The sequence below is a fragment of the Tamandua tetradactyla genome, chromosome 17, assembly GCF_023851605.1.
Source record: "Tamandua tetradactyla isolate mTamTet1 chromosome 17, mTamTet1.pri, whole genome shotgun sequence".
NCBI lineage: Eukaryota > Metazoa > Chordata > Mammalia > Pilosa > Myrmecophagidae > Tamandua > Tamandua tetradactyla.
This window is the reverse complement of record NC_135343.1, coordinates 17,673,818-17,688,671: the sequence shown is the minus strand read 5'-3', so window position 1 is coordinate 17,688,671 and position 14,854 is coordinate 17,673,818. Positions and strand designations below refer to the sequence as shown.

At 49.8% G+C, this 14,854-nt stretch overlaps 1 protein-coding gene across 2 annotated transcripts in view; it reads right to left on the bottom strand.

Annotated features, from left to right (window-relative positions):
* PRKCE (protein kinase C epsilon) overlaps positions 1–7,336 on the bottom strand; it is a 549,400-nt gene extending 542,064 nt beyond the window's left edge. For both annotated transcript variants that reach the window (XR_013164248.1, XM_077134147.1), the window contains exon 1: positions 6,302–7,336. Coding sequence is in view for 1 of the 2 variants with exons in the window: in XM_077134147.1 (XP_076990262.1) it covers positions 6,302–6,649 (348 nt within the window). In the remaining variant the exon portion in view is untranslated. The remainder of the gene's footprint in view (positions 1–6,301) is intronic.
* Between the last annotated feature and the right edge of the window lie 7,518 nt (positions 7,337–14,854).

Genomic DNA, 14,854 nt, shown 5'->3' with positions numbered 1-14,854 from the left:
ACCTGACCATGTTGGGCCTTGTAGTTATGGCAAGGACTCGAGCTTTACCCTGCAGGCATGGTGAGCAGAGTGACGTGATCTGACTGGTGATCTGCCCTGGCTGCTGTGACGAGAAGTGTCTGAAGCTGGGGCAGGGTGGAACCAGTTAGGAAGCTGTTGACACAACCCAGGGATGAGACGATAGGGACTAATGAGTAATGTCAGCACAGGTACTGAAACATAATCCAATGTGAGGAATACACTGAAAGCAGAGACAACTGATGCTGCTGACCAATTGGCTAAGGGGCACTGAGAGGAAGAGACGTTAAGATGGCTTTGCAAGTCGTTTGGCCTGAGTACCCGGGAGGATGGCGCTGCCATTTCTTAAGATGGAGAGGCTGTGGGAAGCTTACACTGGGGAGCGGGGAAATCAGGTGTGTAATTTTGGACATACCGAGTCTGAGATGCCCTTTCTATGGTCCAGTGGTGATAATGAGAAGGTAGCCACAAGTATAAGTTTGGGGACTGGGGGGCAGATATATGGGCTGGAATTAGGATTTTAGGTCAATAGCACTGCAAATGCATTTAAAGTCATGAAACCGGATGAAATTGGTACAGTAAAACCAAAATACCAGCTCCCAAATATCCCTGATTCCAACTATTCATGAACTGCAACCAATAATTAACCTTTGGCTACAGCAGCCACAATTTCTAGACTTTCCAAAACAATCTCTCTCCAAGTAATTCTATTATTTTCAAAAAGGCCATTTGTTAAAAGTGTAACTAAATTAAATTTCTTTTTTAGGCTATGTAAGACTTTTCATATAAATATGTTCTCAAATAAGGGGGGAAAATATCTTTCACTAGACCACATATTCTGATTTAAGATTCTAAAACTATGAACACAAACACATAACTCTTCAAATGTTAATAAAATTGCTCTATCTTTTGTAGTCAAGTCCTGTCCTGAGAGCTCTGCACAGATTCCCTTATTTAATTCTCACAACCACCCTAAGAGCTAAGAACCAGTATATTTCCATTTTAAAAGATGAAGCAACAGGCTCCCAAAGTCATACAACTGGTCAATAGTGGAGGCATCTGGTTGTTAAAGCTCCCTGATTTCAAGGAGAAGAGTCCACTGAAACTAAGGGTCTCAAATATTTGCTAAATCTGCTGCTGGCCAAAGAATAAGACACAGGGCAGACAAGGCTTGGCTGCTCAGGAGGGCACTCTAACTCCAGAGACCCAGTATAAAGAGGCGGTCTCATAATCCCTTCCAGGCAGCGAGCTAACCAGTAGGGTTGTTGTTAAATAACCAGCTTTGTACCAAGGGCAGCAATATTTAATTTGATAGTAAGTATAGCAGTAGAGAACAGGGATAGACTTGTGTGAGCCGCAGCAGCTACGGGAGGAATTCGGGGTATAGGTGTACCCCAAGGCGGGCATAGAACACATACACAATTCCCAATCCTGATTCAAAGGCCACTTTGCCTTTCCAAAACATTCACTCTATTTGCATTATAATGGAAGTTTCAGAGATCTTCTAAGAAAGGATTTCCCTACAAACATCCTGAAGATAGAGCTGTGCCCTTGGGCAGTAGATATTAAAGTGTGGACACACCACCAGAAGCAGCAGGAGTGTTTAAGGACAACCCAGGGCAGAAGCAGAACTGCTAGGGGTGGTGCTGTAGGATTTCCAATGTAAGAATGTCCCCCAAGTGATTCTGGGGGAGCCAAGGGGGAGAATCACAGCCCTAGGTCCTGACAGCTCAAAACAAGGATGGAACTATCTGCAAATGGGCTACCTAGGAAATACGGAACAGACACCTCTAATGTCCCATTCATTGCCAAATGAGGCCAGCAGACCAAAGAGAAATATTTTGGAGACTGGAAAAAAACTGGCCACTTTGGGTCCTGCACAACATTCAAACAACTCGGTAGTCCCATACCAGGTTTAGGGGATGGAACGGTAACGGTAGTGGTGACACATTCCTGGAGCACTCACTACATGTGCCAAGTGTCAGCCTATGCACTTGACGTGTACTCCCCCATTTAATCCCCCCCAACATCACCACTGTTACAACAGGCTCTGACTGTTACTGTCATCCACTTTTTTTGAGATGAAGAAACAGAAGCACAGAAAAGTTAAATCACTTGCTCAAGGTCACAAAACTGGTAGGTGGCAGAGGCAGGATTCAAACGCAGAGCTGTGCTCTCAGCTGCTCCCGAGAACTGCCTCTCAAAGATGACATTCCACAGTGAGCCCTGTATTATGAGAACCTCTTCTGCAGGGGAAGCAAGGGAGTGACACACACACAAATATGTCATCAGAGGTAAGCGTGGAGGAGCCAAAGGGGACCAAGTTCAGTTCACAGACGATTGCGGCAGCAACAGGGCAAAATCTAGCTGTAACCCGCGTGCCAGCCTTCACTGCCTTCTCTCTCTGCCCCCTTCTGACTTCAACGCAGACGCATTTGTTCAGCCTCTGGTTCTACCACTAACGCCCATACTTCTAGTACACGCAATTAGGCTTATAAATCTTGTTTCAAGAAGAATAAAGGCCTACAATAGCTACTATAAGATTTCAGGGCATATCTATGTACTTGATAAAGTTTGATACATAAATTCTCTGGGGCCCTCCCCCACCTGTCTTTTGTATTCTAGCCCGGTCTTTTTCAAAGCGTCATCTGGTCAGAATCAGGAGGACAGCTTGTTAAAAATGTGAATTCCTAGCCTTCGGTACAAACTACAGAATCAAAACCTTCAAAGGAAGGGCCTTGGATCTATATTTTTAGTGCCCTCCCCTAGTGATTCTTTTGCACACCAAAGTCTGAGTAGCATTATTATCCAGTTCTTGGAAAACCGAGCTATAGAGAGAGAGTTCAATGGGATTCTGCTTCTAACACAACTAAACTATTTCCTTCTCTCTATAATGAGATTTCTCTGAAGCTACCCCTTTGTCATCACCACTGAAATGCCTCTCATTATCTCGAGAATAATTATCTCAGTCTGGTTTTCACACAATCTACAAACCAGTTCAGTTTTCGAAACTTTCTTCTACCCCAGCGTTTCCAAAGTGTGGAAACATATCACTAATGATTTTAAAAGGTACTTTTCTTTTTATTTTACAGGTTGTGTGTTTATTTTAATGTGAATGAAGAAAAAAATGTATAACTACAATATCTGAACCTCTGATTTCACAAATAGTGGGAAATAAGAAAAGGCTAATTAAAACAAAGAATCAATTCTTTAAATAATAGCCCAGGTAGTATTCAGATAAGTCTTAAATTTGGGAAAGCTCATCCTGTCCCTTTCTATTGGGCAGCCTCACTTTCAGCCATGAAAAGTCCATCATCTGCCTTCATTTGGCTGTGGAAAACTGTCCCCTCTTCTAGACACCCATTTAAATGTTACCCACCATGTCACTCCCAGTTAGACCTGCCTCCTGCCAGGAGCCCTCCTGGATTCTTCCAGCTGTCCTAGCATACTGCCTTTTGGAACTCTTTCTACATACTGATCATACCACTCATTGGAACCTAATTGCTACTGAAAAGTTTATGTGTATCAGGCAGTGTGACCCTGGCTTAGTGGCAGAATTCTCGCCTGCCATACTGGAGACCTAGGTTCAGTACCCGGTGCCTGCCCATGCAAAAAGAAAAAAAAAATGTTAAAAGTTTATGCGTATCTGTTTAGTATCATTTCCCCAATGAGTTGGAAGCCTTTTGGTGATAACCCTGGCCTTTTTTTAATTCTGGGTTCCCTACAGTGCTAAGCATCTCTGGTTCCCTCCGGACACAAAATAGGAACTCCAAGAATACGTGTGATTTTGATATGGAGTTGAATGAAATGTTCCACAGAGATGGGACAAGCAGCAGTTTCCTGCGTTCCATTTCTCCTTGCTTCAGGCCAGAGCTCTTAGTCACCCTCCAGAAAGGGCGTCTCTTCACTGCTACCAGGTAAGGAGCACCGGTCCGGGAAATTCTCCCCAAAGGTATGATTCTGTGACTGTACCATGGCTGCTGGAATAGGGGAGAGGTGACCTCGGCCAACACTGTTGCAGCTTGCCCTATTTCCACAGGCCAGTCACCTCTGCCAATGCAATGCCAACTTCAGTGTCAAGGTGCAGGAGTGCTCATGGCATCCTCTAGTGGAAAGAGCACTGGGCGATGTCCAGCTCCACCACTTGATTCATCCTATGACTTTTAACTTCTCTGCTTCTCAAGGTTTTTTAATCTGTCAAATACCTATTCTATCTTTTTCACACTTGCTATAAGATAAAAGTGATAATGCTTTTGAAAGCACTTTAAATTATCATGCACAATAAAAAACGTCAGGGAAACAGCACATGAATCTACAGGGGAAGGAGACTGCAGGACCAGAGAGGCTCAGCTTTTTCCCAGGCAAGGGGGTGGGGTCGCGGGGTAAGGTGAGATGTGTGGGCCCTACCTCAACCCACCTTTGCCTGTCCTATTATCTTGGGTACCAACTCAGCTTCTCTGGACTCGCTTTCTTTCCTGTAAAACTTATCTGTGGTCTAGAAGATCGGGTCTAGGGCCAAGTCTAACATGAATTTCAGGACCTTAGACAATGACAACCAGGCAAAAGGGTGGGGATGGCACCCTGTTGCACCCAATTTTGGGGTGAACCACAGTGAAGCATCACCAGAGGCACTCTGACACTCTTCCCCCAACCAAGAGTTGCTTTGTAGATAAAAGCAGATCTGCTGTTCGACTTCTCTGCTCAATGCCCTGCTGTCCAACCCCATATCTGCATACTTAGCACAAGGCTCACATCTTCTCACTAACATGGTCGTAATTCTTTCTTACCCCTCTCGTTCTTAAGAAAGAAAGAGAGACAGAGAGAAAGGACTTCAAACTCACAAGTTGTTAGTGTTAATGAAATTGTTACCCCACAACTTGCCCTCAGTCATGCATGCTTATACGAGTGAAAGGACTTAAGGCCACGTGTGTAAAGGAAATAGGGATTGTCTGGGAACTCTGGTGGGGAGCTAGGGGAGGCAGGGAGGGCAGGACCCTGAGACACTGGTACTGTGTTCTTTGGGATTCCAAAGGTTTGCTTGCTTCCCAAAGTATAAACCACAATTCTCTTAGGGTTGGACCGGTGTGGCTGGCTGGAGGTTCCCTGTAACCATGGTTTCAGGCAGTCTACAATGCAGCAGTGAGCACAAAGAGAACAACAAAATGTTAAGGTCCATATTCATATACAACTTCTGGCCCCAGGACTTTGATGGAAAAACTGGAATCATTTGTTTTTCAATCATTAGAAGCTGATTACTCTTCATGTCTCCAGGAGGATCAAATCTTTCTCTCTTTCTGTGTAGAATCCAAAGTACCCTGCAAACCTATACACCCATAGTCACACCTGTTCTTCACAGAAACAAACCTGAAAACACGGAAATCCTAACTTAGCACCTCTCCTCCAAGAAGAGCTAAAACAAGGTTGCTTCTTCCTGTTTCTCTATGTGCCAAGGCTGAAGGCATTTGGCTGAGTACATTGACACAGCCTGTTCCCAATTCCCCAATATTTTGACAATGTAATCAATTAACTCAACCTCAGACTTAGTATCTCGCTGCAGTTTCTTCAAAATCAAAAGAGGGCAACTATATAACTTCAAACAGGATTCAAAGCACTGACGTCCAATTACCCACAATCAGAAAAACCATTTTTTAAAATAAAATATTCGCTCTGGACGGATGGGTAACGAATTGGGCGAAACGAGCTGGACTGATGTTTCTGGGATCCTAAAGGGGACGTCCTGAAGGAGAACACATTTCTTTCTCCTTGTCTGTCAGTAGACGGACAAACCACCGCGCGATACAAGAGAAACACGCAAGCTTCCTCCCGGGGGGGGGGGGGGTAAAACCACACCTCACTTGGCCACGCAGGACAATGCCAGAACGTGCAAGAAGCCTCCAGCCTCAGGCTCCACGTGCCTCTCCAAGGACTGAAGGACCCACCCACACACCACCGCACGCAGCCAGCCCACCACGCGCCTGCGGACGGCGCCAGGTCCTCGGACACCCCATCGTTCCGCCCCGGCCGCGCGACGCTCTCCCGGTCGGCGAGCCCCCTGCAGTGCCTGCGGCGCGGAGGGCTCGGAGGGGACAGAGGGCAGCTTCCCCGCCCCAGTGCCTACTTCTCCCCAGCCACGAAGTGTAGTCTGCCTCCGCAAGGAAACGGAGACACATGCACCACAGATGGTCATAAACCCCCCCGCGCCCCACGACCAACGTCAAGGCCGGTGCCTCTTCCCCCGGGAGTCCAGAGCCCGGCTCCGGGGCCGAGGGGCGCCCCGACTCACCCAGTCCTCGAAGTGGCGGCTCCCGTTCTGCAGCAGCTCCTCGAACTGGATGGTGCAGTTGGCCACGAAGTCGTCGTAGCCGATGGGGGCATCGTGGAAGACCGCCAGCTCGATCTTGCGCCCGTTGCACACGTCGGTGACGAACTCGTCGTGCCAGGCCGGGCTGTTGGTCTTCTGCTTGGTGGCCGTCTGGCCGATGCGCGAGTCGTCCACATTGAGGGCGATGTAGGGGTCGAGGAGGAAAGTCTGCGGCCGGGGTCCCACCGCATGGCGCAGTGACCAAGCTGTGGGCTTCAAGCTCACGGCCTCGCAGATTTTGATCTTAAGAAGCCCATTGAACACTACCATGGTCGGGGCGGGGAGCGGGGGCCGGGGTCACTCCGTCCGCCCGGAGGGCAGGAATGAAGACCCGATGGTCCGGAGCTCCGCGGCGCGGGGACTCCTGGGTCCCCCCTCGCCCCACCCCACACGCTCCCTACACCTTGTGGTGCTGCGCCCTGGCGCGGGCGAGCCTCAGCGAGTGCATGTATTTCCTCGCCGGGTTCCTAACGGAAAACACGGCGTGGGGGGAGAGCTGGGGGACGTCCGTGTTTGGAGCGAGTCTCTCCCCCCTGCCAGCCGCAGCACCTCCAGGAGGGGAGACGAGGTGTCCGCTCCGCTGCCAGCGGCGGGGGCTGCCTGGCCGCCTCGCGGGCTCTCCGGCTCGGGGCTGCGGGGAAGCTGCCGCGGCGCCCGGCGCTCACCTACCTTTCCGAAACATAATCCCCGGGAAATTTCGACTCCGGGAGCGGGGGGAGGGCGGTGGGATGGGCCGGGAAAGAGAACCGGGAGCGCAGACTTCAACCCGGATCCTCTTCGCACACCCAGAGCCTGCCTCTGACCGCGCGGGGCGGGGGACGGACCGAGGGATGTTCAGTCTATCCGGAGGGATGCATGGCGAGAGGAAATGGTCCTCCTCGGAGCCAAATTTTTAAAAAATCCACAAGCCACACGGCCGGCCCGGCCGCCGTCTCCTCCGCGAAGCAGCGCCGCGCCGCCGTCGGCTGGCGGGAGACGCCAAGAGCCCGGAATCTCACATCCGCGCCGGCCGGGGAGCCGGGGGTGGCAGCCGCGGGGGCTCGGGGCGCAGGCCGGCACCGGGCGGCGCGCAGCGGGGCGGCGGGGCCGAGACAGCGACCCAGCGCGGCCCCACCTCCTCGGCGCCGGCGCCCGCCCGCCGCGCTCCCCGCGTCCCTGCTCTCGGCTCGGGCTCGCTCAGCCGCCGGCCCGCCCGCTCTCCTCCTCGGTCTCTCCTCCCTCGGTCGGTGCGCGAGCGAATCTCCCTCCCTCTAATGCAGGAAATGCGCAAAAGACGTCAATGTGTGTGTGTGTGTGTGTGTGTGTGTGTGTGTACGCGCGCGCGCGCCCGCGCACGGCTGTGTTTGGGTAAATAGAAAGTTTTGCCGGTTGGGGGAGCAATACGGGCAAAGTGAGCCGAGGAGAGCGCGGCGATGAGCCGGCCAGCGGGTCCGGGTCGTGGCGGCGGCGGCGGCGGGCGGGGAGCTGGGCCGAGAAAGGGCGCGGGCCCCCGGGGTGTGGCGGGGCTGGGGGCGCGGGCCGCGAGTGCCGCGGGAGGTTGCTCTAACGTCGCCTTTGGCTCGCGATCGGGACACCGCGGGGGCCCCAGCCCCTCTCGGGGGCTCTGCGGCCAGCACGGCCGATCGGAGCCGGCAGTAGGGAGGACAGGCGGGGGTCGCGTTTCCCGATAAGGCTCGGGAACCTCCCCCGGCCCCACCCGCACTAGGACCGTCAGTGGCGGCGAGAGCAACCCGAGAAGTATTGGTCTGTCTGTCCTTCTGTCCCGCGACGCTCTGCCCGGCGGTGGGGCGGGGGCGGGCGAGGGGGCGTGCAGAGTTCACTAGGAGTTCTTAAAAATTGCTCTTTCCTTTCTTTGGGTGCCGTCTCCACCCTGGGATTTGTCCTGGGCCTTCGCAGGCTATAAGAACTTGTTGACAAAAGAAAGCCTGGTAGAACCCGGGTTTGATTTGCGCGTTGTGTTTGTTGTCGCTGTTTTTAAGTGACGCTTCGTGTTTACACTGGACCTTGCTCGCGCTCCTCCGGGCTCCACCGGCTTGAATCTGTGCGCTGACAGCGGCCGGAGGGGCTGCGGGCGAACCCGCGCGCCCTTGGCGGGGACAGCGGTCGCGTCCAAGCTCGTCTCCCCCGTAACCTTTAAACTCTCGCTGGAAGCCGCCGCGGCGGCTGGTCACGTGAGGCGAGCCCGGGGCGGCTGGGGAAGAGCCGGGGCCTGGGACGGCGGGCGGGCGGGCGAGCAGGCGGGGGACGGCCCCGCGCGGAGGGCCTGGAGCTCGGAGGCCGGGGGCCAAGAGCGCGAAGCCGGAGGCGCCGCCCTGGCTGGGACCTCCGTGAGGTCGGCGCTCGGAAGAGGTGGCCTCGGCCACCTGGGAGGCCGGCATTGTGCGGACGGAGAAAGAAAACGCCCGCCCTCCCCATTCGGCCAGATCAGGTCTGGGAGGTTTGTAGTAATCGCGGTGAACTGAGTGTTAATCTGATGGGTCTGGTTGGTGTAGACCGAAGTTAAAACCCGCTTCCTATCACTTTGTCACAGTGGAAGAGGTTATCATTGCCTGTGGCTTAAAGGCGAAAGGAGGAATTACCCTGGAACAGGAGGATATCAAGAGCATCTCTCAGATCCCCCCCAAAATTATCAGAAAGGTCTCAAGGCGAGTGTGGAAGCTCCTCTGGTCCCATAAGGCCACGCAAGGCTCATGCGGGCGCTGCCCTCGCGGAGCTGCCTGTTCCATGGGGCAGCTAAGTAGAGACTGTGCAAGAAAAAAAGTGGGTTTGCGCAAGACAAAAGAATCAGACTTCTAACTTCTGTTGCAGGTAGCATTACATTATCATAATAATGTAAATACAGCGTATGAATTTTTAATGCAGTTTTCTTGGTGTGTGAATATACACCATGCAAACCATCCGAAGTAAACAATCGCTAGATCACAATGTTGTCAGAGGCTGTGAATTTTATCAGAGTTTTGCCTAACCATTTTGGGAGAGGGAAAATGCAGAGAAGAGTGGGTTATCCATAGGAGGGCTAAATCTTCATCTGTCTTAACACGTTCAATACATCATGTCAAAAATGGCTAGTCAGGTAAGAGCAGGATAACCATTTTATATAGAAATATTTATTAACTCGTTTAATAATTCAACTCATATTTGTTAAATGCATACCATGCGCCATGCACTGTTCTAGGTACTAGGAGGACCTAAGGGTGCACAGAATAAACAGCTGGGAGAAGTGAAAATGATTGCAAGAACCAGCAGGAGGTGAAGAGATGAGGCAAAGCACTGATCTTTTTATCATATACCTTTTCGTACTATTTGAATTTTTGTCTGTGTCCGTGTATTGTTTTTATAAAAATAAAAATTAACGATTGTGTTATAAACTGTAAAAGAAGGAGGAGGGGGAAAAGGAGAAGGCGGCTCAGTGAGATTGTTCACATGTAGAGAATCAGGATTTAAAAGTTGTGCTTTAACCTGGCCACTCCAAGCAGCAGCAGGCACTCTTTGAAAATCTGACATTTTGACAAAGCATAGACAGGATATCTCACTGCTGCTTAATGTTTATTTCTTTGATTATTGGGACTTTTTCCTCCTAAGGTTGCTTCTGAGTTCCATGATTTTATCCTTTTTATTAATCTTTTTTTTTCCCCTTTGTGGCGTATGACTCCAAGGGTGTGATGGAAAGTCATGGCAAACGGGGCTTGATATTCTGAAAATAATCTGAGACACAGGGCCAGGGCTAGAGCAGGCTGACTGAGACACTTAACATAGGGGTAAAATGTAAGGAGTTCCAATAAACTCAGTCATCAAGATTACTAATATTTTTTAAATAAAGGCAAAACTCCAAGATGAACAAAATATTCAAATTTTAAGTGACTTTAGATATTACATTAAAATATTTATCTTGATGACTATGGGCACCCCTTAAATTCTGTACCTGACATGAGTGCTTCCCCGGCCTCACTCTGGTCCCAACACTGTTGGGAAATCTAGAAAGGCAACAATTTCATAAAATTAAGGATTCTTGACTTATGTTTCACACCGTCTCTGCACTGGTCCTCCGAACGGGTCCTATCTCATGCTAGCAGGGAAGTACCTGAGATTGAGAAGCATTGGCCAGAAGCCCTCTTCTTGAGTGTTTTGAACAGGAAATAAGATTAGAATTAAGGACACACTGAATTTGAACCTTCTGCAAGATGTTATATCCACCCCTCCCCGACAAGACTTCCAAATACATTAACTTTCTTATTGTGTAATATAACATATATACAGAGCAAAGAAAGAAAAACACAATAGTTTTCAAAGCACTCTTCAACAAGTAATGACAGGACAGATCCCAGAGTCTGTCATGGGCCCCCAAATATATTAAGTAAGGTCTGCCGCCATTTCGGTGACGGTGCGTTCTTAAAAAAAATAACAAGCTTCCAACACTAACCTCTCCTTTCCATTACATCAAGCCCTGTGGTCTCCGGGGTGGGGGGGTGGGGGGCAGCAGGAATGGACGGCTAAAAGATTTTGCCAAACAAAATGCCCATTGTGCATTGGTTGAACTTTTAAATAAAAACAGAGGCTGCTGGTCTTTGCATGCAAACGTTGCTATTTTTCTGCCCTTATTACATCATTATTTCTAAACAAATCTCTCACCTGCCTATTCTCAAACTTGGCAGAATGAAAAAATATATTGTCCAGGGAAACACTGTGGAGATGCCAGATGTAATCATGTTTAGGGAAAAAAAAAACTTAAATTTTCCTGGAGGAGGAGGGGTCTAAAATAACCCTCTGTTCCAGATTTGAGGTGCAAACAAAAACAAGTTCTTGGAGGGGGGCTCAGAATGTAAAATTCCCGGCACTTGGTCCTGCCTGCTTTCTCCTACTCCTGACACTGTATCCAGTCCTCAAGGGCAGGACAGCAAAATGCCTGGGGGGATTCCTCTCAGAGAGGACAGAGGAAAGGAAGAAAAATAATACAGGAATTGAGCAAAGATGATCCAGTGGAGCCCCTTTCCTTTCCAAATAAGGGCTTGGAGGAAAAGTCCGAACGGAACAGAAGGCTCACCCCTTTGGTTGAACCCGGGAAGGTATCACCCGAGAGGGATGACATCTGAGCAGAGTATGGACTCTCCAAAAGGAGTTGCTCCGGCAGCACAGGGTAGAGGGGAGGGATTGGAGGCAAAGGTGGGGGTGGGGGGGCCACAGGTGGGAAAGACTGTGGCTCCTTGGGACCAGCGACCTGCCAGATGTGAGTGGTATGTTGCAGGTGGTAACAGGAGACCAGGTTGGTTAAAACCAGAGCGTTAAGGCTGTTCAGAGCCTGCAAATGGGTTTGGACTTTTCCCAGGAAAGGCACTGAACATTCTAAAATGGAGAAGCCATAGAGTTGGAGTTCATGCTTCAAAAACATAACTCTGGGAAATGGATATTTTTTCTCTTCTGTAATTTTTCCCCAGCAGACTCACCCCCAAAGCAGGGTGGTAGAGAAATAGAAGATCTAAGTTTGAAGATGATTTACATTCTGATCAAAAATGAAACAGTGGGTGGCTATCCTCTGAGTCTGCTAAGGGAAGGGGGCCGGGAGGAGCCAGAACCTTGAGCTCTCCTGTTAATATTCATGTCCTTGTGACTGTGCTTCTCGTTGCCATTTATAGAATGTTAATGGGCTTCTGCAAAGGTCCGCCTGGTGGGGCTGTCATGCATTCCACGCATGCTCCCTGGAACAAGGCAACCACCTGGGCCATGGAATGGAATGTGCGGCAGCACACTGACAAAAAGCCTTCCAGAGCTCGCTAGGCCCACCCCAGTTTAGCCCCTATGTGACTCCCAGCCCCACTCCTAACTCCACCCTGTTGCTGGCTCCTGTCTGGCCTGCCGTCTCTTCTCATATGGGCTCAGTCTCTGCTCTAACTCTGCTGCACTGACTCAGAAGGCCAAGCTTCAGTTATATCTGCAGGGAGGTAGAGGGATCAGAGGAAACCCCATGAAGCTCGAAGATGGCCCATTGTGCTCTCCTTCCTCAGTCCCCTTGACCCTGAGCCCTCCCTCCCTAGGGTACCATATGAAAAATACCATCACATACGTCATCTTCTTTTGCTCAGGTATTGGGCTGGGTGTTTGGACTTCTAAGTACATGTCAACCCATGGATCTTTACTGAGTACCTGCTGTGTACAGCACGTGGTGGCAGGTGTACTAGGGATGCCAAATATGTGTGCTTATAATTCTGACTCCAGTTGGAGTGATAGGTATATCGATTCAGCCAGTTATTTATTTGGTAGTCATTTGGAGTGACTGATGTCAGATGACATCTGGAGCCCTGGGGAAACAAAGATGACCAATGCACAATGACCCTCTAGTAGTTGAGGTGGACTGAATGCTGCTGCTATAATACACAATCCTCAAATTTCAAGATCTTAAAATAGCAGGAGTTTCTTCTCATGCATGCTAGAAGTCCAGGATGGTTGGCTGGAGGCTCCACTCCTCATAGCATCCTTCTCACTCCTGGACCCAGGTTCACAGAAATACACGATCTGGAACATTGCTGGGCAGAGGCAGAGGATGAAAGAATCTCAGGCAAGTCTTGCACAAGCAGTTAAATAGTCTGTCTAAAAGAGCTAAATGTCTCACTTCTGCTCACTCCTCAGTAGCTAGAACCCAACCACAAGGGAGCTGGGGGAGTGCTACCATCTGCAGGATGGCCAAGCCGAGAAAATTTGGGGAATAACTCCAAAGATTCTTCTAAACCCTATCCTCAAATAACTCATGCAGAAAGGTAATTTGAGACAGGATCAAATAAATGGCAGATTCCTAACCCAGCCAGAGAGCACTGTAGAAACTTAGAGATGGCAGTGAGCACAGCAGAGTGGGACGCTTTGACCCCCAATGGCCCTGGGCCACTGCATAGAGAAGACCAGATGCAGTGGAGACTCCGGTCTAATTCCAGAACTAGCAGCAACCTCGTTTCCGCCTTCTGCCAGCCTCTCACGGACCTGCCATTCCTTCACGCTACTCAGAACCACAGTGGTATTTAGACTCAGCAGAAGTGAGAAGACTTGCTATGCTCTTCAGGATTTGAGAGATCCCCTAGTCAATATTCTGTATTATTATTAATTGAGGACACTGAGAACAGGAGAAGTTAACTGACTTGCCAAAAAAATAAAAACAAAGCCCCCCAAAAGGAAAAAAATAAAAAGAACATGAAATAAGTCTAAAATGAGGTGCTTTACCTTCCAATTTACTGCTTTTCCAACATTGTCATGCTGAAATCAATATAATGATAATAACCTCAACTGCATTTTAATTCCTTGGAAATACAATTTTTGTAAATCCTATGTCCAAATTTGTTTTAATTTATTGTTTCCAAATTACACTGGCCTTAGCACGTTACAGTATTATAGACACAGAAATTCTCTGAGGACTCTGGTATTAATAGAGTTCTTCCTTAAATTGTTTTGGTGATAAGCATATTTAAAGCAAAAGGATTTTAACGGGCCTCAACTTTTGTAGCTTTTTTCTCTTCTCTGCTAACACCAATAGATGCATTTTCAGCATGTGGTCCTCTCGTGCCTGTACCAAGTATAACAGCTGTTGCCACCCACTCCCCTGTGGATATTTTATCAATTAGCAGAACTGACTGATCTGACTGTTCGGACTGGGTTATATATCTATAACACACTCTGGATGTCTGGTTAATCTGTTCCAAATTCTAATTTACCTTCCAGGATCCAGGATCTGGGAGGCAAAGTCAGGGCATATTTTCTTCTGTCATCAATCACACTCACATAGTTATAAGGGAACTTAGAGCTAGGATTGGTTACGTTCACAGGTTCTGCTGCAACAAATGTGCGCCCAGGAATGCAGGGGGTGCGGGCAAGGCCTTCCCTCTCTTGAGGTCCCCAGTCCCCCACGAACCAGGCCCGCCGGGTGAAGCTACAGGCCCCCTTCCCCTGAATTCTTGCCCAACTTCATCCTCACTTCTCCTAGCCAGGGCCTCTCCCTGCATTATAATCTATGACTTGGTACCTGTCCTCATTCTGCCACTTCCCCTGAAACGGCCTTAGAGATGGAGACTCCTCTCGTACCCTTCGCTGTCTTACACTGAGTAGGTGCAAGCTTGCGCTGTCTACATTTTTGCAATATCGACGGCTGTTGGAATTAAGGACAGCATCACAAATGATTCTCTTCTCAGTTTCTCCCTGCTTGCCCAAATGAGTGCCTTTGGGACGGGCCCTCCATTCCAGCGCAACCCCAGCCTGCAGAGGTGAAGTCCCAGGGCGGCCTAAGCGCCCGGCCTCACCTCGCCCGGCTGCCCCCGGCTGCCCGCGCCCGGCTCCGCGAGCCGATGGCGCCCTCTGGCGGACGTGAGCGCGCCAAGCCAGGGCCTCGGACTCCCACGGCCGCCCGGGCTTGTTCTCCTCCGCGCACCCGGGCTCAAGCTTCCCTGGGAAACGACCCCGCCGCGCCTTGCCCCAGCTTGTTTCTCCTTCGTCGATTCCGTC